Genomic DNA, 22,505 nt, shown 5'->3' on the forward strand with positions numbered 1-22,505 from the left:
CACTAGAACATGAGGCTAACATTGTATTGTAAAGGATAAACAAGGAAATATTGCTCAAGTAGGCAGGTCACCGGTGTCTAGTCTTAATATAGTCAGACGATTTATGTTACAAAGTTGGCCTGGTTACTGTAGCGCAGTCTGTATAGCATTGGCCTTCTGTGCTCTAGGTTGCGGATTCTATCCTGGCTCAGGTCGATGGTATTTAAATATACTTAAATGTGACAAACTCATTTCAGTAGATTTACTGGCATATAAAGGAACTCCGAGACAAAATTCCGGCACACTGGAGGTGCTGATATAACCTCGGCAGTTGCAAGTGTCATTAAGTAAACCATAATTTTTTTTTATGTTACAAAATTGTAAATATCAGTCTGCATCATGCTGAGATCACATTAACAGAATTCCATACGCATGTCTAAAATGTAAGACCAAAATTGCCTAAAAAGGCCAAACTGACAAGGATAAGAGTCTAAAGGAGAAATAACAATTTCAAGTGGAAAATTTGTATCCTGTCCAAGGGTTCAGCAGCTGTGTCAATCATTATTCATGATCAGATACGTTTTAAAAAGGATCATCCAAGAACTAAAAATGTTTGAAAGTTAACTTACCTCTAACGTTGTCTCATGTGTTGCATACCAGTATTTGTAATAAATAGGTTGGAAGAGGAGTAAGGTCAGGTGTTCAAAATATCTGCTTGCTTTCCATGTAAAGTGGCATTTATTGTGTACACTCTTATATCACATTGACAATAATGTGTATTAGGGAGGAGCTTCTCCAGGAGGCAAATAATTTGGATCATCCACTACACAGTTTTTCTTCCAGTCCTGTGATGTAACTGACGTAGTCAGTGTTATGAGCATATCCAAGGGGCAGGCTGAGTTACAGCCTGGCACCGTAAGTAGATATGGTTCATGGTGTGTTGAGTTCCTCAGGAACACCTGAAATAATAGTTCATTATCGTGTTTTATATAGGTAAACATGTGCATTTCAGTAGGCAATGATGTTCGAGTATCTGAAAAGCTGTAGTTTACAAGAAAACAGCATTATTTAAAATCAAGTGATGGCATTCTGTGACAAATACACTGTAAGATCGAAAATAGTAATATGAAAGTACAATATTGAACAAATTATTACATTTAAATACCTAATAAGCACTCTTAACTCTACACCACAACCTATTCCAATGCATGACCAAAATCAATACAAGAGATAAGCCAGTGGTCGAGTCTGAAAGGAAAAGAAACTCTTCTACACCATAATCTGTTTCATTGCATGAATAAAATCCCTGCAAGAGATAAGCTAGTGGTCAAGCCTGAAATGAGAAGGTAATCTACACGACAATTTATTTCATTGCATGACCAAAATCCCTGCAAAATACAATCTAGTGTTCAAGACTCAAAACAAACAAAAGTCTTGAACATTCATCTTAAGCCACAAGTGTCAAGTAAGCACTAGTAGCAAGCAGTGGCGTGTGGTGATAAATAATCCTGGTGGTGCACAAATATTTATTGTGATTATAATTATGATTATTATTATTTTTTTATTTTATTGGGTTATTTTACGACGCTGTATCAACATCTAGGTTATTTAGCGTCTGAATGATATGAAAGTGATAATGCCGGTGAAATGAGTCCGGGGTCTAGCACCGCAAGTTACCCAGCATTTGCTCGTATTGGATTGAGGGAAAAACTCCGGAAAAAACCTCAACCAGGTAACTTGCCCCGACCGGGATTCGAACCCGGGCCACCTGGTTTCGCAGCCAGACACGCTGACCATTACTCCACAGGTGTGGCCATTATTATTATTATTATTATTATTATAGGTACTAACTACTACAGAACTATTAGCATATGCTACGTAGGTATAGATTTACATAATTTTGTTAGTCAAGAAATTGCAGTTAATCAGTTTCCTATGTAGGTTCAGTAATAGCAAAGTAAAGTGTTCAATTTCTATTGCAGCTCACCGTAAATAATATTGTTTTCGCTATATTGTGTTTTATAACACAGTTCACAAGCATTCGATACGTGTGTCGTCTCATCAGCCTTAACTGCTAAAATGTCAGCAGCTTTCTCTATTTCTTTGAAATCTCATCATGGCATACATCAAAATGGCTTGAAGGACTTTGTTCTGTATAGTGTTTGACGTGCTCTTAAACACTATTCCTCTTTCCAATTGTTCCTTAAGAGTGGGTCTAATTCAGAACTGAAATTGATGAGGCCAAGAAAAATACTAGCGTTTAAAGATGAGTTTCCGTCTTCGTGACCTCTTAAAGCCAACTCAAAGCTCCACAAAACCGCACGCACATATCTGTTATTGGTAGCTTTATCATTGTGAAGTTCAACAGTCCAATTGAATCTAATTGCGTCTATATGTTTGTTTGACCCAACACTGCTAATGTAACACTAATGTTGATGTGTGCAGCTGAAGAATCGTGTTTTTTAATTCCTTCATTCATGTGCTTCAAATCAATCATATCTGCAGAACGATAATCAAAATTATGTAGTTACTATGCACAGTCCTAAATTCAAACAGAAAAATAAATAAAATTCATAAAACGTACTTGTCTTATTTTTTTCAATAAATGTTCGCCGTCAAACAATAGGCAAGGAAAACAAAATACAGCATCTTTTATATTGCAGTCGCATATTGCATTTCTTGTAAGTCTGAATGTTGAATTTTCTAGTCACTTCTCTATTACTGTTCTTCGTCACTTATAATTTTAATTCATGTGTAGGTCTACCCATCTTCTTTATTTTGATCTTTTCGTGTAAAGGTCTTATAGAAAATTACACATTTAACAGATTTTGCACACTATTCATTGTAACATTTATGATGGGACGAGCTTGAGAACACATCTGAAAGTGCTCCTAACCCCTCCTACGCACACTATACTGCCTCCCTCCCATGCTCCAAAGCCTGCCAGTGAAACAGTACTACTGCGCATGCTCGAATGGAGCAGTGTGCCGCAAGTGTCGAGCGGTAAACGTAAGTCCCAGGCGTCAACAAGAACAGTACATAGTCATGCAGTGTTATTTTTACATAGTATTATAATAAAGAATTGTGTCGCTCACATAGTCTACTGCAGCTCATTGATATGTGTTATTTGAAGAGGTGGTGCACTGCTCCTGTGCTCCTTAAGAGAAATCGCCACTGGTAGCAAGTGTTTATAGAAGACACTATGACAGAACAGCCCAATACTGGATACATGTTTCAAGTCATTCATATTCAGAGTTATGTTTGAAACTATTTTCACATAAACTCGTATTATATGAAATAATAAAAATAAATCACTGAACGTCTGAGTTCCTGTCTTGACATCCTCATACTTATATGCAGTCCAAGGAACTCTGAACTTAGTATAGGCATCGCAATAAATTATTAAAAGTGTGTTTTCTATTGTTTCTATTTAGACTTGACCACTATCGTTTATGCATTGAAATAGCTTGTAATGTGGGAGTTTCTTCTCCTTTCAGACTTGGCCACTAGCTTGCCTCTTGCAGAAATTTTTTCATGCATTGAAGAAATAGGATGTGTTGTACAGTTTCTTCTCCTTTATGGTAGATCTATCACACAATGGATTCAGCTTGATGAAATCTGCAAAGTTATGTTCCTAAGGGGAGATGATAGATTCTGGTATGTGCAGCAAACGTAGCTACTTATTGTGGAATGTTGTAGCAGAAATTGGAGTTATTGTGCTCTTTTAGATGTTATATAGACATGTACAGTAGTGGCAAAAAAACCGGACTGACGGAATAATCAAAGTACCCGAAATGAGCCACTGCGCATGCCATGCCCACATTCACGAGATAGCGAGTAATCTATTGAAATTCTTGTAGTTTCGACTGCTGACTTAGTCCATTTCGAAAGCCATTAGAAAATAAGCTGGTAAAATTCATGTTCTGGGAATAATAAGTTAATTAAGTAGTAAAATATCACAGCAAGCGAAAAGTATTGGGAATAAATTTGAATAAGGAACAAAAAAAGTTTCCTTCCCAGGCAGGATTCGAACCACGAAAGTCTTAGTTACCAGTCTATCGTGCTGTCACTGTGCTACAGAATCATTTGAGAACCAACGTTCCTTATGAGTATGTCATACAAGAAGTGATTTAAAAGGAGACTATGTCCTACGAGTAGCTTTAATTTAGAACTAATTTCACGTAATTTGCATTACTTGTGAAAACAAAAGTTTCTGTTACATCTCTTAATTTAATTTAAGTATCACTGGATTGAGAAACTCGCTACTAAATCACGTTATATGTTGCACCTTATCACAAATTTGTAGTCAATACAGAATGCTATGAACAGATTCTCCTCAAAATGGCCGCTGCTAGAGAAACACGTATCAGACTGACAGCTCTGCTAGATGACGGATATTCCATATCTTAGGCTGCAGATAGGCTAGGAATGGCAAAAACTACTGCGAAGAGGTGGGCTCATAGATACCTAGAAACTGGGAGGGTTAAAAGATGCCATGGATCTGGGCATCAGAGAGTTTCAACGGGAAAAGAGGACAGGGCATTGCTCCTAATTCGTGAGCGTAATCCTTTTATGTCTGCAAGTCAATTATGAACTGCCTCTTGATTCCCTGGAGGCCATAAGATGGTTGGCAATCACCTTAAGGCTGCGGGTATTAGGAACTATAGGACTATTCATAAACAAACTCTTACAGAGGAGCAAGCCATAGACCGCCTAGCATATGCTAACAGTCTAGATGGGGTCGATTGGGGAAGAGTCATCTTCACCAATGAATTCAAGATCTCGACTAGTTATACAGGACCTGTTCGTGTCTATCGCAAGGCTGGCCGACGGCACAGTCATGCTTATGTGGCTCCAAACTCAAAGCAGGGCGCATTAGCGTCAAGTTCTGCGGGTGGATGTCCCGAGACGGAGCAGGAATGTTACAGCGGATAGATGGGATTTGCGCACGGATCAGTATATTCATATTTTGCAGCATGTGTTTTACCCTTCCACCTGTAAACGTTATCCAGATGGATCATTATTGTTCCTGCAGGATAATTATGCAGTACACAAATCGATGGGCGTTCAGATATGGTTGTCGGAGAGGTCAGAGATCGAAGAGATTGCTCTGCCTCCTTTTTCTCCTGCATCGCCCAGGATCTTGACTATTTTCGGAGGCTCGTGAATTCCATGCCTAGGCGAGCAGAAGCTGTCAGAGAAGCTGAAGGCTATTGGACAAAATATTAGTAGTTCAATAGCGTATTTTATTTCATTATTTTTTGTAATTTTTTTTTAAATATAATTTTTGTTTTGTTAGAGGAAGACCAGATGCATCTTCCAAATAAATCTTTTTTTTTTTTTTTTGGCCAAATAATAATCCACATTTTGTTTTACTAAAATGAAATTAGGTCCATGAGCTGTGGCAATGAATATTACTGTTGCATACTTAAAAAAAAATTGCCTGCCACAGGAATCGAACCTGCGACCGTTTGCACGATAGCGGCGCACCCCATGCACCTGAGCCATTCAATGAAGATAAAAACAGTAACAGCTGCATGGCTGTTGTTCAACTGCACAGGTGGTTTCGGGTCCAAGGAATATGCACCGACGGTCTGGAGTGAACAAGGCTCTGAAATCAGCTACAAGGGTTGGTCTGGTTTTTTTGCCACTACTGTACTTTCGCTCTTGTTTCTCCATCTCTCTACCCACAGGTTTTTGAAATGATAGAAATAGACGCTCATAATATTTAGATAATGTTTAATAATTTATCTATTTAATAGAAATATCACATAATTAGGAACATTAAATCCAGATAGTTGAGATGGGCAGGGCATGTAGCACATATGGGCGAATCCAGAAATGCATATACAGTAGCGTGCAAATTAATCCGAACGTAATTACTTATGCAAAAACACTCAAACGGGATAAAAAAAAAGGATCTAAGACATACCTCAGTAATCTATGTGGCCTCCCTTGTTCCTAATAACAGCTCTGAGACCATTTGGCATGGATTCCACTAATTTCCCACAAATATTCTTCATTTCTTCATCGCGAAACCATACACCAATGAGGGCAAAAATCATCTTCTCCTTTGTAGAACAATCCATTTTTTGCATTCTTCTTTTGCAAATTGACCACAAGTTCTCAATGGGGTTGATGTCAGGTGAGTTGCCTGGCCAGGGGAGTACCTGAATATTCTTCTTGTTGAAGAATTCTGTAGTTTTTCGAGATGTATGGCATGGTGCCAGGTCTTGTTGGAACACACCTCTGCCATCCGGAAATGATTTTTGCAGCTGGGGTACGATTCTGGTTTCCAATAAGTGAATATATTTGTCAGAATTCATCATTCCCTTGATAGGTTTTACGAGCCCTTCGTCCAGCTTCCAAAAGCCTACGCCGCACTGTTGTGACGTGAATATTCGCCCCAGTGGTAGCCATTAACTCGCGGGTTAAGTCGACAGCAGTTAGTCTAGGATTTAATTTACTTTTCCTGACAATTAAACGATCATCTGCAGGTGAAGTCTTCCTTTTCCGGCCACAGTTTCCTTTTTTCTGGGGTGTGATGGATCCAGTCTCCCTGTATCATTTTATGATCGAATTAACAGTAGCCAAACCGATGTGATATTCTGCAGCAATTTGCCTCTGTGTCATAGAAGAATGCTCTGCTAATGTTATAATTTTAGACTGTTTTCGTGGAGTTGTATCCATTTGTGAAGACGACAGAATGTACACAGGATTGCAGTATTAAGTCTTCAACACAACTGAAATGCTTATAAGTACAAAACGACAGGCAAAATGTCACATATTATAAAAAAAATAATAACGACAGACCTTCAACAATGGAATTACACGTACTACAGATGTCAATTAAAGCGGTATGAGCAGCTGTGAGGCCAACAATGACAGAAAATGTAAAAATATGTCGTGTTCGGATTAATTTGCACGCTACTGTACAGAATGATTCACGAGAATTTACAGTCGCTTAACGGAGCTTATTTCCGAAGACATTCTGAGCAAAAAATGTCATATAAACATGTGTCCTAATCTCAATATTTTCAGAGTTACACTAATTTGAAGTTGTTAGTAAAATACCTTTCTTCTTTAGTTTTAAGGGTAAAGGAATATTACAAATACAGAATGAAGTATTCAGAAGTATCATTTCTTTAATTGGTTAGTATTCTGAAGCTAAAAATGTGTTGTTAATTGCTTTGTACAGATTTTGTTTTTCAATTTTTAACTAAAAATTACATCACTCTTAGATAGGTACTTATCACAAAAATTGTTACAAATCATATGACTTCAGGAACTTGATTCTTTATAGTTTAATTAAGTTTGCATCCTAATGTAAGTCTTGAAGAATTTACAAAAGTGGCGTGATTTGTAATAATTGTGATAAATGCGTAAGAAAAATGTAATTTTGTAGTTAAAAATCGAAGAAAAAAATTCTGTATGATGCAACTATGGAATTCACAACACATTTTTAGCTTCAGAATACCAGGTAATTAAAGAAATGATACTCCTGAATGGTTCAATCTTTATCTGTAATATTCTTTTAGCCTTAAAACCCAAGAATAATGGTATTTTACAACTTCAAATTAGTGTAACTCTGAAAATATTGAGATTAGGATACATGTTTATATTACATTTTTTGCTCAGAATGTCTTCAGAAATTAGTTCTGTAAGTGGCGGTAAATCTTTGTGAATCACCTGTAGAGTGTTGAATGGAAGGTTGGAGGGAAAAATGCCTTTGGGGAGAATGAGACGTAGGATAATATTGTAACTTTTATTTTGCTTTAACCACCACGCACCCGATAACAATGTGACTTTTATGCTTAATAATTCACCCTACAACAATAGGTATTCCACTCAACACAGCAACACAATAGTGGTGTGGAGAAGTAGGAAGACAGAGAGTAAATACATTATCGTTTAAGAGCCAGAAAATAAACAGTATTGGATTAGAGATTGCAAAAAATGTTTATGGATACTCACCTTAACAGAGTGTTGATTCTCATCTTTATCAAAATGGAGCTCTACCATAGCCATTATTCCATACTTAGGGATCTGTGGATCCCACACTTTGAGAGCTGACAGAAGATTTGTGACAGTGGAATCATGGCCTGCATACATATACATCTTACGGTCTGCAGGACTAAGAGTACTGTCAACTTTTGCTTTCGTGTCACTTAATATCTTCTTCAACAGTAATCCTGGAATGAAACAATGCCATAGGAACTATTTATTACAACTCACAAAAAACTGCAATATTAAGAACTTTTTTTTTTACTGGCAAGTACTTAGAACTCAGACATTGAACATAGCATCCTTCTAGAAAGTGAACGCAGAACTACTATGAACATGGGGCAGAGCTAGATGCAGCTGCTATTCTGCAATCAGCCACTCAGATCGCTGCAACGTTACCTACTTAACAACTGCACTAGCTCACTGTGGCGAAACTTTTTTTATTTATTTCTTTACGTGCTCAAAATTTATTACATATATGATTTTTTTTATAATGTCATGAGAAAGAGCTATTTTTATTACAGATGACTGTCCAAATTCCAAGTCTACGATTAGCGGTTAGCAAGATAAGCGCTAGCCTTCAAGCTAATATGTATAGGCCTAAACACAGTGAGCCCTGTTTTGTCAAACCAGTTCTCAATCATAATAAATTCACATCATTGTGGTAGAAAGTATCAGTGAAGACGTGTTCCGAGTTATGTTGAAAGGTTCAGTTTCATAATGTGATTTAGCAAGCCTAGTGCAACTAAACCACATGATAGTGACACTACTCGTAAAGTTTTACATAAGCAGGCGAGAATTATGGTTTCTGATGTGTACAATTTTTTCAAGAAACTGTCAATTACAGAAGTGCGTGATATTACAAATTTCGCCCAAAGTCGGGAATTAACAGCTCAAGCTTGCAGTGTGAGTGTGTATTCTGTAACGGATATTCTTAGAGATGGCAAAGAGTCACTAAATAGTTGTGAACACTTTTAGGTCTCCCGGAAAACATCACACAATGCAGAAGTGTGCAACCAATTTAGATGATTTTCAGAAAGTGTTTTATCCCGAACCATATTTGCTTTGTATGATAAAGGAGGAATTTCCAACAGCCACAAATTGGTTAGCTTACCTCATACACACATATAAAGGCTCTCTTTTCATATTAGCATAGATGGAATTGATATAGATTATCTTCTTCGTCTCAAGGCGCTACAACTTCAAATTGAATGTCTTGGCCTTCTCAACAATTTTTTTTCCAGGAACTTCTATTCTGTACGACCATCATCCAATCCTTGATTAGCTTCCTCAAATCATTCACAATATCATCTTCCCAGCGGCTTTTCAGTGTACCTACTGTTCTAGTTCCCAGGGGTTTCCATTTATATATACCTATCACTAGCCTCTGGTCTTGCATTCTTTTAACAAGGCCAAACCAACTTAACCTCATAGCCCTGGGTTCGCTCGTTTCACTGTCAGGCATGCTAATCATTACTGCACAATGATGGACTTGGGTCCACCTACTTTCAACTTTCCTTTTGAAGGATGTTGTGACAACCTTTAGGAGCCATGCATCCATTATAGTGGCCAGCTAGTATTATGGTCATGACATGATATAATTGGCCGGTTTGTCCAAGTATTGTTAGAACACTTAACGACTGTTAAACTTTCAACAGTTTGTTAAATGCAGTTTTTCCATATGTTCAACACCAGTTTGGCTTAACAGATTCTTAACCGTTTGTTAACTTTAAATGTAGGATTTCAGTCCGTTAACTCATTTAACAAACACTTAAACATGGCAGATAACACCACAGCTGTTCAGACAAAAGTTGTGAAAATAATATGTTATGCTTCTCTTTGAGGAATGTTTAGAGTAAGGGCCGGTTTCACCAAGCTTCAGTAAATCAGTCCAAATGAAACATTAACTAGTACTGAACATTAAAATATTTACACGAGTACTGTACGTTTATATGTGCGCTGTCTCCGTAGACTTCAAGCCGAGCAGCTATATGTGCCTCGTCGCGCTGGTTCCGTCATTGCTCTGTGATGGAGCAGTCAGTAGCGAGTTGGCTTGCCGTTTCTGGGGCCCGTGTTCGATTCTTGGCGATAACTTTTTTTTTATTAACGTAACTAATTTTTATACATGTTACCTTTCTTCATTTTTTTAATTTTGTGTAGTGGAACGAATTATTTCACAACTCTGGCTCCACTAGGAGAATTTAAAAAACTCTTAGGAGATCAATTTTCTTCCCGAAATAAAACAAAGATAAACAAACAAATTAAAAAAAAATAAAAGAAATACACATGTGGATCTAATACATTGTCCACATGCCACCGGCGTCTATCACTGCCTGGCATTTTCGGGGCATTGAGTCGACAAGATCGCGGAAATAGTTCTAGTCCTTAGCGAAATCTTCCCAGGTGGCCAGAACTTGATCCCAGAACTGATCTGGATTTTGAGGTGGGATGTCTCGATATTTGTCAATCCTCCTCTTTTTCATGCTTTTCCGTGAACCGTCTTTGAACGTTTATGGTGGTGTGTGAGGGGTAATTATCCTACTGGAAAATTAAATTTCCATCGGAAAGAAAACGATTATAAATTTCAAGAATCCAGCTCTTTCGCTTCTGTTTTAAAGCCAGTGCAAACAAATCTTATCGCTAGCTATAATATAATTGTAATAAATGAAAGTTAATATACCAATTAAGTTTTGTTATGTTTGATTGCACATGATGTATTAATTTACTAATATTTCTTAACATTTCTGAAAAAGCTCGTAAAAGATTCTCCCTTCTAAAAGACTAGCAGGAAAGAAATGGGGATGCTCTAGGAATACTTTGAACACTACATACAAAATATATATTATTATAATGTACCGAAGTACATATGATATTTCCATGCAGATATTCTGCGCCATCATACGAAGAAAGAGTAATGGAACGGAGAAAAATTCTCTCCGGCGCCAGGATTTGAACCCGGGTTTTCAGCTCTACGTGCTGACGCTTTATCCACTAAGCCACACCGGATTCCACCCCGGCGTCGGAAGAATCGTCTCAGTTTTAAGTTCCAACTCTTGGGTTCCCTCTAGTGGCCGCCCTCTGCACTACGTCATAGATATCTATGAACCTAGGACCGAAGTCCACACATGTGCTGAGGTGCACTCGTAATGAGTGACTAGTTGGCCGGGATCCGACGGAATAAGCGCCGTCTTAAATCGCGAAGTGATTTACGCATATCATATATATTATTATAATGTACCGAAGTACATATGATATTTCCATGCAGATATTCTGCGCCATCATACGAAGAAAGAGTAATGGAACGGAGAAAAATTCTCTCCGGCGCCGGGATTTGAACCCGAGTTTTCAGCTCTACGTGCTGACGCTTTATCCACTAAGCCACACCGGATTCCACCCCGGCGTCGGAAGAATCGTCTCAGTTTTAAGTTCCAAATCTTGGGTTCCCTCTAGTGGCCGCCCTCTGCACTACGTCACTTCGTATGACGCAGAATATCTGCATGGAAATATAATATGTACTTCGGTACATTATAATACTATATATGATATGCGTAAATCACTTCGCGATTTAAGACGGCGCTTATTCCGTCGGATCCCGGCCAACTAGTCACTCATTACGAGTGCACCTCAGCACATGTGTGGACTTCGGTCCTAGGTTCATAGATATCTATGACGTAGTGCAGAGGGCGGCCACTAGAGGGAACCCAAGATTTGGAACTTAAAACTGAGACGATTCTTCCGACGCCGGGGTGGAATCTGGTGTGGCTTAGTGGATAAAGCGTCAGCACGTAGAGCTGAAAACCCGGGTTCAAATCCTGGCGCCGGAGAGAATTTTTCTCCGTTCCATTACTCTTTCTTCGTATATGACGCAGAATATCTGCATGGAAATATCATATGTACTTCGGTACATTATAATAATATATATGATATGCGTAAATCACTTCGCGATTTAAGACGGCCCTTATTCCGTCGGATCCCGGCCAACTAATCACTCATTACGAGTGCACCTCAGCACATGTGTGGACTTCGGTCCTAGGGTCATAGATATCTATGACGTAGTGCAGAGGGCGGCCACTAGAGGGAACCCAAGAGTTGGAACTTAAAACTGAGACGATTCTTCCGACGCCGGGGTGGAATCCAGTGTGGCTTAGTGGATAAAGCGTCAGCAAGTAGAGCTGAAAACTCGGGTTCAAATCCCGGCGCGGGAGAGAATTTTTCTCTGTTCCATTACTCTTTCTTCGTATGATGGCGCAGAATATCTGCATGGAAATATCATATGTACTTCGGTACATTATAATAATATATATGATATGCGTAAATCACTTCGCGATTTAAGACGGCGCTTATTCCGTCGGATCCCGGCCAACTAATCACTCATTACGAGTGCACCTCAGCACAAGTGTGGACTTCGGTCCTAGGTTCATAGATATCTATGATGTAGTGCAGAGGGCGGCCACTAGAGGGAACCCAAGAGTTGGAACTTAAAACTGAGACGATTCTTCCGACGCCGGGGTGGAATCCGGTGTGGCTTAGTGGATAAAGCGTCAGCACGTAGAGCTGAAAACCCGGGTTCAAATCCTGGCGCCGGAGAGAATTTTTCTCCGTTCCATTACTCTTTCTTCGTACATACAAAATGTTTATACAGCCAGTGCTAACATACTGCGGAGAAATTTTAATTACTTCACCTTTCATAAACGAAATAGAATATGTTCAAAACCAAGCTCTCAGACTCATTACTGGTGGAATCAAAACAACTCCAATAGATTCTATGAGATTCCTCACTAATATTAACAGCATCAAAATGACAATAGAAGAAAAAGCACTGATTCAATATGAAAAACTTATTAGATTACCAGGAAACAATTGGCGTTCATACAGTCCTCTCTGTAGATTGAAAACTCAAAAAAGTTTCATATCCATTGTTCAAGAATTAAAACAGAAAATCAATATCCCGAATTTAAAAGAAAACCTACAAATTAAACCAAAGCCTTTAACTCTATTAAATATGGAATATAATCTAAATTTAACAGAAGAAATACTGAAATCAGAAGTAAACACTGAAATACTAAAACAATTGTCTCTAGAGACAATTAATATTAGATACCCTCCACAAAACTGGCTTCATTTATACACTGACGGATCCTTGATCTCCAGAGAACAAGGTGCAGGTGTTATGTGCTGTCTCTTCTCACTTTATAGATCTCTTGGGTATGGAACAACAAGTTTTGATGGAGAAATCATTGCAATAAGTGAAAGTCTCAGGAATCTTCTATGCCACATCAGTAAATTTAAAAATGCAGTTATATTGTCAGACTCCAAAGCAGCTATTCTATCAATAGTGTCTAAACACACACCTTCGTCTCAAACAGCAGAAATAACTAAAATGCTCTCTCAATTAATATCACTCAATAAAAGAATTGTATTCCAATGGATACCATCCCATTGTGGAATCCTGGGAAACGAGAATGTGGATGCTTTAGCAAAGAAGGCAGCACTGCTACTTACATACTTAGACTTCAACAAACAAAATTTGATAACACAATCCCAAGAGAAAAAATGGAACTCTTGCATCAAAATCCACAGTTAATTCTCGATTTACCACGAAAATCGTCTGTAGCTGCATTTAGATTGGCAACAGGCCATGATTGTTTGGCCAAACACCTGCATAGAATTGGAATATATCAGTCCCCTAACTGCCCAATGTGCAACTCAAACCAAGAAATGGATTCGGAACACCTCAAAATCTGTGCTTCAGTGGCTGGTCATGATAATATCTTTGAAAAATATTGGAGTGCAAGAGGTCAAATGACTTTATTGTCAAACGCCTGGCATTAGAAAACAACAACAACTAATATTTCTTAGGTACCGGTATGTAGTTATAATAATCATTTTCATGTCTTAAAATAAAACTCAGTTGTATGTTACCTAGTTGACTAGTTTCAGCTTTGTCTCAGCCGTTTTTATGATATTCTAAACTATGATCAGTTTCTTCTAAAATTTTGAGTACCGGTACCACGATCTTTGTGACGCAGTATCTTTTGTGAATTTTTGTGTCATTCAAATTTTCAAAATGATCGGTTTTTAAATGGTTAACATTATCTCCATTTGACTCTTAATTTTCGAGCAGTTCCAGATATAACAATTCTGCGTCGAAACCTTCCGCCATTTCATATTGCAACTAATAAATAATTAAAAATTTAAAGACGGAAATTTCTATCACTAATTTTAATGATAATTTTAGTGGTTCGTTAGGCTAAAGATGCTTGGTGAGAAATAAAAACGATTTAATGAACCAGTAAATAAATTAATGAATCATTAAAACCTTAATGAAGCTTTGTGAAACCGGCCATAAGACTGGTAATATATAATTTAAAAGATATTTTGGAATATTAATATAGGGAAGATAATCTGTGTCATACTGATGCTTATTTCGATGCTGAGCTATTATCCATTTAATATTGAGAAAATGTGCGATCTCAACATGGCAAGAAATTGAAGTCATATTTGAATATCCTACAAACAGAAATAGGCCACTTGTTCCAATTCACCAGCTACTATTAACTCTAGATTCTATGTTACTGGCTCTTCAACTATAGCCGATGTCAATAGTACTTCAAAATACGCAGTGAGTAAATAATAAAATGTTTCAGCAACAATTGCTTCTTTAGGACGAAATTACATATAATTTATACATGGACCTGAATTAGAGAATTTTATATGATACGGAATTCTCCTCGGGGTTTTGTGCACAGTTGACTACACACACATTCGTGTAATTATTGTCACCTGGTGGTCATAATGCTGAGATTTTTCTAAACAGAAATTCATATTTAGCATTATAAGATATAACCATACTTATAATAATAATTATTATTCAATAGTAGTCAATGCAACTTTCATTTATCAACTCTCTGTACTGTATCAATCATGGCTACTGTAACAGGTTATGATTTTACACATGTTTCATGACTTACTCTACAGTACAGAATTTAAATAATAATATCAGCCAATAAAAAGTTGTCTTATATATGCAAAATCATTACCAACTGCTGTTAAGTAGTTAGAATAGTATTAACGACAGTTAAAGTTAAGTGTTGGTTATTTTAAACAAAATTATGTTGAAAAAACGGAAAACATCTTAACAAAATGTTAAAAATAAACCAGCTGTTAATTTAACATTTGTTAAGCCAAATTAAACATTACTTGGAAAAACTGGCCAAATATGTTATAAATTGTATGTTATACATAAAATACGTTGATATTCTTTAATTTTATATAACATTAAGAACATTGCACTTGATTAAAACAATAATTTTTTTTGTAATGTTTTTTTTTTTCTTAAAAAAGGAGCAAAATCATTTCAACTGCAGTCAACTGAAACCCTATCAGCTTCCATGCATACCATTATACCGATTGCTTTACATGGGCCCTCCCCATCCTTTACCACAGGCTCAATTGACTGCAGTGGCCGAGAGGCGAACCTGCGATCTTAGGCACGATATGCTGGCCGGACATACCTTGTGCACCTTAAACTGCTCGGCTAACGAACCCAACACGATTACCCGATTATGCAGGTATATGAACCCGTGGTTAAGAGTTAGGCATTTGCGTGCAATAGTGACATAAGTCTTCCGGCTTCTAAGGGTTAAAAAATCGCGTAGAGATTGAACTCGGATTGAATGATAATTACAAGACTTTGTACACTAAAGTTTCGACTTTGTTTTATCACTTTTAAACCTCGATCTGTATTATGAGAAGCTAATGTTGGTACCAGTACCTAGTCATTTAGTAATTGGAGTCTCAGTGACTGTACAGGGAGAGAAATGACAGCATGAAAATAAAGGAACTAACTACAAAATTATAGAATAATGTGTATTCGTATCTCATTTATAACTTACCTCCTTTTAACTTTTGTAGTTCATCATTGTACGCATTCAGCACAAAACTGAAAACTGTAAGTGGAATGAGTCTATCTGGATAAATTCCATGTGTCCATTCAGGCAAAGTCAGGTTATAATCCTCCTGAAACAAATTGTAAACAATATACTTACTTACTTACTTACAAATTGCTTTTAAGGAACCCGAAGGTTCATTGCCGCCCTCACATAAGCCCGCCATCGATCCCTATCCTGTGCAAGATTAATCCAGTCTCTATCATCACACCCCACCTCCCTCAAATCCATTTTAATATTATCCTCCCATCTATGTCTCGGCCTCCCTAAAGGTCTTTTTCCCTCCGGTCTCCCAACTAACACTCTATATGCATTTCTGGATTCGCCCATACGTGCTACATGCCCTGCCCATCTCAAACGTCTGGATTTTAAGTTCCTAATTATGTTAGGTGAAGAATACAATGCGTGCAGTTCTGTGTTGTGTAACTTTCTCCATTCTCCTGTAACTTCATCCCGCTTAGCCCCAAATATTTTCCTAAGCACCTTATTCTCAAATACCCTTAACCTATATTCACAACCATACAGAACAACCGGTAATATAACTGTTTTATAAATTCTAACTTTCAGATTTTTGGACAGCAGACTGGATGATAAAAGCTTCTCAACCGAATAATAACACGCATTTCCCATATTTATTCTTATAATTATTTTAATATTTAACAAAGAGGCACTTGCACATAAAGTACCAAATTCTCTCAGTTTATCAGTATAATAGAAATAAAAGGGGCTGGTTGGTTTATTTGCAATGTTTCAGGACAGAATAAACAATATTAAGATTAAAGACAAGGAGGGAGCATTCTCTTAAAATTTAGAGTTGATTATGATATATTAGAAATGATTACAGTACACATATAGCCATTTAAGTAAATATGTATAATATAATACCACAGTCTAGTATATACAGTCACAAAGCTTGAGTTGTGAGGGTGCTAGGAACAATAGACTGTGCCGGTACTATTTCACATTGTCTGTAAACAGGCGTTATTAGCGATCCTAGTGGTTAGCAACTATCTATGGATGCATATTTACTACGTATTGAGCTTCGTGACTGCATATACTAGACTGTAATACTATATCGTATAATATACTAGTTCAAAAAGTTTCCAGAATATATATTTTTTTTCTCCGAAACGAATAATATTATGTGGTATATTTCTGTTTCTGGTATTGGCACCATTCATGGCGTCACTTCCGTAGAAGTTTTATGATCATAGTCATTGTTATTGTTATTGTTGTGTGACAACTGGCTGTTGTTGTTTGTGCGATATTTGTTCGTTGCATTTCAGAATATGGGATACAGAGCACAAATCTCCTTCAGGGACATTAAGAATGCTTGAAGAAGCTTATGATGAAGCAGCAATGAAAAAAACTCAGATCTGTGTCTGGCATAAACGTTTTTCTGATGGTCGACTGAGTGCTGATCATCTTTGATACTCATTACTGCCTTCATTCTGAAATGGGACAAACGAATATCACACAAACAACAGCCAGTTGTCACACAACAATGATAATGATCATGAAATTTCTACGGATAGAAATATACCACATAACATTATTCATTTCGGCACAAAAAATATATTCCGAAAATTTTTTTAACCAAATATGTATAGAAGTCAAAAGTTTCATTTTTTAGATTATAAAGAATGTTTTTCGTATGCCACCCAGAAAACGAAAGTTCATCTTTTTATTAGTTGCACAGCAAATGATTTCATTAATGTAGGCCTATATGTATTTTAATAATAGTCCAAGAAAATAAGATAGGTACAGAGAGTAATAGCAGTCACAACAAGACAAAGGAACTTAATTCTTACGAAATGCACAAAACGTATGAGACAGTAACGTATGTATTATTTCGTGACATTCATTTTTTTGAGACAATCTCCATTACTGTTGATGACATTTCACTGAAACTGCGAATATGACGCAAGTTCTTACCTCAGCTTTGAGAGTGCTGTAGAGTGACTGCACATCATCAGGATCTGTGTAATTCAGCCCTGTTTTTTCAGCCAGAAGGTTGTATAACTCGGTGGCATTATGTGCCACTAGAATATTTTGCACTTCCACACTGGCCTTCACTGCGTCACGTTCGTGGTAATATTTTGGGCACGATGCTGGCAGCAGTAGCTAGTGTCAGAAGCGAAATTAGTATACGTTTTTTCATAATACTAAATTTATTATATTTGTGCTCCTTTATTTTATTTTTTGTTATATATGCCAATACAGTATTATTAGCTAATGATTGGAGGAAGTTCTTGCGATAGGAAAGTTATACTCACAGAATCTTCAGAACGAGGTTGAAAGGTGTATGGAATGGGTTGCCATTCGAGTGAAGGATTCCATCTTTGTTCAGGTGCCGGGGGCCACAATCCAGCAAGCTCCAGCTGTGCTGACATTTTTGTTCGGTCCACATCAGTTGTTTGGACCTTTATAATACCTGGAGTGTATATATTCCCAAGGAATTCTCCATAGCGAGTTCTGAGGTATTGACCTTGTTGGTACTGTGACAATTTTCCTACCTGAAAGATTAATGTAGTCTTAGTAAGAATATGAAAATTGAAGCTTACTTAGCATTTCATGGAAATTTTGAGCGTTTTATTACTACAACATACCAAACTGCTATATCACTGAAAAATGAGGATGTATTATAATTATAGTACTAATTTTCACTTTATCATAACAGAAAGTATTGTGATGCTGCAAAAAATCAATTTCGAGATTTTCGCGGAAATAACAAGGTTTTAGCATTCCTGATATTGAAAAAAATATATATAGTGGTTTTGGTGTTGCTTTCTGTCTGGTATTGTGACTTATTCTATTAGTTGGATTTTTTAAATGCTGAATGTTTTTTATTTAGTTTATTTTACGACGCTTTATCAACTGCTGTGGTTATCTAGCGTCTCAGTGATATGAAGGTGATAATGCTAGCGAAATGAGTCCAGGGGCCAGTGCCGAAAGTTACCCAGCATTTGCTTAATGAGTTGAGGGAAAACCCTGAAAAAAACCTCATCCAGGTAACTTTTCCCAACCAGAATAACGCTGATTAACAAATTATTATTCGAGGGTCATTAGTATGAAAAGGACAGATTTTCTTATAACACTAAGGCAACTCAGTCTTTGGATGCTAATAACTTAAAGCCTATGACATATTTATAGAGACATGTTACATGTAAATGAAAGAATAAAGACTAATCTATCCGAAAATAATGTTTGTACATTGTTTCAACAATCACTCAAAAACATAATACTTCTGATTTTACAGTTTCAATGCTACGGCTAAACTGTAAAAGATGGATCTGGATAACTATTGTGAATGCTTACATTTAAATACATTTATTTTAACATTATTTCCGTTCTCGTTTCCGGTTTATTTTGAACCAGCCTGTGGCGCACTCGTTCAGTTGAGATACGCATAACCCAGATTATAATCTCGTAAGCAACGGTCCACACTCTCTCGACCATGTTTAAATAGTGCCGGCCATTTTTTCACAGTCGAAAATACTACAGTGGATTCCTTCAGTGTAGCATCCATGTCTGCTTTAATTTCTGTTGGACTCATTCCCTTGTTTACGAAATATTTAATGACAATACGAAGCTCGATATTTTGCATTTTTGCTAATTTGTTACTAGACAAAATGTAGTCAATAGAAATTTATGATTTTTCGTTCTTGAACTAATGTAAAATGGCCGATAATGGTTTTAACGGCACTGTTGGCCCGTTTTAAATACCATCTATGTGTCAATTCGCGAACCAAACGTAGGACTCTACTCACAAGAGGAGTAGAATATTTCTACTCCTCTTGTCTACTCATGATACACTAATTTTTTTGGTTTGATTTTCAACAGCATTGTAGCTCTTTGCGCGGGAAAACAAGAAATTTCCGTTCATTAGACAAGTCGCCTGATGGATGTTTAGGAGAATTTTCAAAGCCGTAAGCCAATATCTTCTAATGGTTTTCCCCTCAAAACGCGTTTTTTCCTTGCTGCGCTTCTTATCTGTAATACTGCCAGCAGTGTTACGAAATTTACATATTAATTTACGGGTTGTTAGACGAATTGGAATCTTTTTTTTTCTTCTTATTTTTTTTAGTTGGTTATTTAACGACACTGTATCAACTACTAGGTTATTTAGCGTCGATGAGATTGGTGATAGCGAGATGGTATTTGGCAAGTGAGGCAGAGTATTCGACATAAATTACCTGGCATTCACCTTACGGTTGGTGAAAACCTCGGAAAAACCCAACCAGGTAATCAACCCAAGCGGGGATCGAACCCGCGCCTGAACGCAACTTCAGACCGGCAGGCAAGCGCTTTAACCGACTGAGCCACGCCGGTGGCTGAATTGGAATCTTCTCACCAGGAAATATTTATCTGTAAATAGCTTTCGAACTTGAGAGGCGGATTCTATACGTACGTAAGGCTCGTATATGAACACGATGTTTTAAAGGAAACCTGTAGTCAACTATATTACACACTTCTTAAAGAAATATTTTCTGTCTGAATATTGACACGTCTTGTTACAACGGTTGAACAATTCAGAATGAGATCACGTTTCACGTGTGTGATACAGTTTTATCTTCATGTGCTAGGGAACCAACTGGGTACCAAAAAAATCCGCGCGCGGGCCACGTTAGAATGAGACACCAGTAGATAGGCCAGTGAATATGAACAATATTCATTAAATAGGTTAGAAGGAATCGTAAACGAACAGTCAGGCGACATATAAAAAAATCAACTTCTTAATATCTTATATACTGGAGAACAATTAAAATAAGAAACATTACAGTGGCCTAACTTAATAGGTCAAACGGAATGTGTTTTCTCAATACAATGCCTGTTTAGCCGAAGGAGGACGACATTTCAAGTTTCTTCTTTACAAGACAACGATTTTATACATGTTTTAACTAACGGAGTTAACTACGAATGCGGACGGCTGCGACATGCCCAGCCGCCTAGACGCAAAACACCGCGTCAGTGGTCAGTATATATATATATATATATATATATATATATATATATATATATATATATATATATATATATATATATATTTTACGACGCTGTATCAACATCTAGGTTATTTAGCGTCTGAATCAACGAGTTAGATACTATAGAGAGGACAAAGACCTCAGAAAGTTGAAGACAATTGAACATTGGTCCGCCATGTTTCGGTTAGTCAAAACAAAGGGGCGTGGCTCGGATGTTGTAGGAAATGACTGTGATGAAGTTAGTATTATTGTGAATTGAGTTACATATTAAGACTATGTTAATAAGTAAAAAGTAAACTACACACAAAACTTTACGTTTTATAACAGCTGTAGGCCTATGTTTTATTAGTTTCACTAAATATAGCCCAGATATTAAATGACAAGCTATACTCGATGCAACCAAAGCAAAGCACCTAAAGACGGATGAATTTAATCCAAGAGGAGTAGAATATTCTATTTCTACTCCTCTTGATTTAATCGGCAGAAGAAAAATAAATAATTTTTTGACTTCGTCACAAATTTAATTACCTTACAGCTAATCTAACCTAATATGAAATTATGTAATTCAGTGCTCACCAGGTGATTTCAAGAGAGACGACGTATGTAACTAATAGGAGTAAAATATAGGAAAGGTAGTGGCGAAAATTAAAAAAGATATCCAGTAATTAAGTTATTGAGAAAAATTAATTTGAAATTGGAATTAACACAGAGAACTTTTGAAAACTGCAATTATTAAAACTACAAATAACCTCTTAGCATGCAATATAATAATTAAAGAATGACACTAATAGAAAGTTACTCATGATCATAACCAGGGAAAGGATTTATATGTAAATACATATTTACTTATAAAGCTAATATAATTTATATTTTGCATTATCTTTATGTTTCACAATGTGTAGGGTTGAAAAATCCTACTTTTATTTTCCATATTTTTCCATATTTTAGAGTTTAGTACATATTTTCGTTAATTTCCATATATTTTCCATATTTCATATAAAACAGTCCATATTATATTAGGTTTAACAATAAAACAAAACAAAATTCCATTAACTTTTAAAAATACATTTCAACAATAGAGATTTAAACACATGTTCAGTAATCCCTTTAACATCAGAGTTATTTGAAAATTAGCAGTCCTATCAACAATGGGAAAGTAAGTTACAAAACTGTATTAATTTAATTTAAAATTTTTAACAGACTTCAGTTGTGCAGCTCAACAGTTAAATGCCAGTCAGAGTACACATAGGTTCAGTTTTGTAAATCATACTATAAAGACGGTAAATATGCCAAAAGTACGTCATTCAGTCAATTTAAAATCAAAACTAACAAGTTACATTTCAGAATTTAAAGAAGATGGTTTATCAACTGACAATAAAATATTATTTTGTAATTTGTGTCAGTGTGCAGTATCATCTACACAAAAGTTCCTGGTGCAACAACACATTACAACTAGTAAACATCAGGCCAACAAACAACTAAATTCCAAGCAGAGACAATTGTTTTTAACACAACCAACAACATCGAATGTAAGATCTGAGTTTAACATCGACCTGTGCCGTTCTCTCATCTCTGCTGATATTCCTCT

At 36.7% G+C, this 22,505-nt stretch overlaps 1 protein-coding gene across 1 annotated transcript in view; it reads right to left on the reverse strand.

The window, feature by feature from the left end:
- Positions 1 to 349: 349 nt before the first annotated feature.
- LOC138715157 (venom acid phosphatase Acph-1-like) overlaps positions 350 to 22,505 on the reverse strand; it is a 46,075-nt gene continuing 23,919 nt past the window's right edge. The window contains exons 3-7 of the mRNA XM_069847716.1: positions 18,209 to 18,448; positions 17,868 to 18,056; positions 15,879 to 16,002; positions 7,954 to 8,171; positions 350 to 938 (exon numbers count right to left, since the gene is read on the reverse strand). Coding sequence (XP_069703817.1) covers positions 759 to 938; positions 7,954 to 8,171; positions 15,879 to 16,002; positions 17,868 to 18,056; positions 18,209 to 18,448 — 951 coding nt within the window. The 3' untranslated portion in view covers positions 350 to 758. The remainder of the gene's footprint in view (positions 939 to 7,953; positions 8,172 to 15,878; positions 16,003 to 17,867; positions 18,057 to 18,208; positions 18,449 to 22,505) is intronic.

This window comes from Periplaneta americana, chromosome 15, assembly GCF_040183065.1.
Source record: "Periplaneta americana isolate PAMFEO1 chromosome 15, P.americana_PAMFEO1_priV1, whole genome shotgun sequence".
NCBI lineage: Eukaryota > Metazoa > Arthropoda > Insecta > Blattodea > Blattidae > Periplaneta > Periplaneta americana.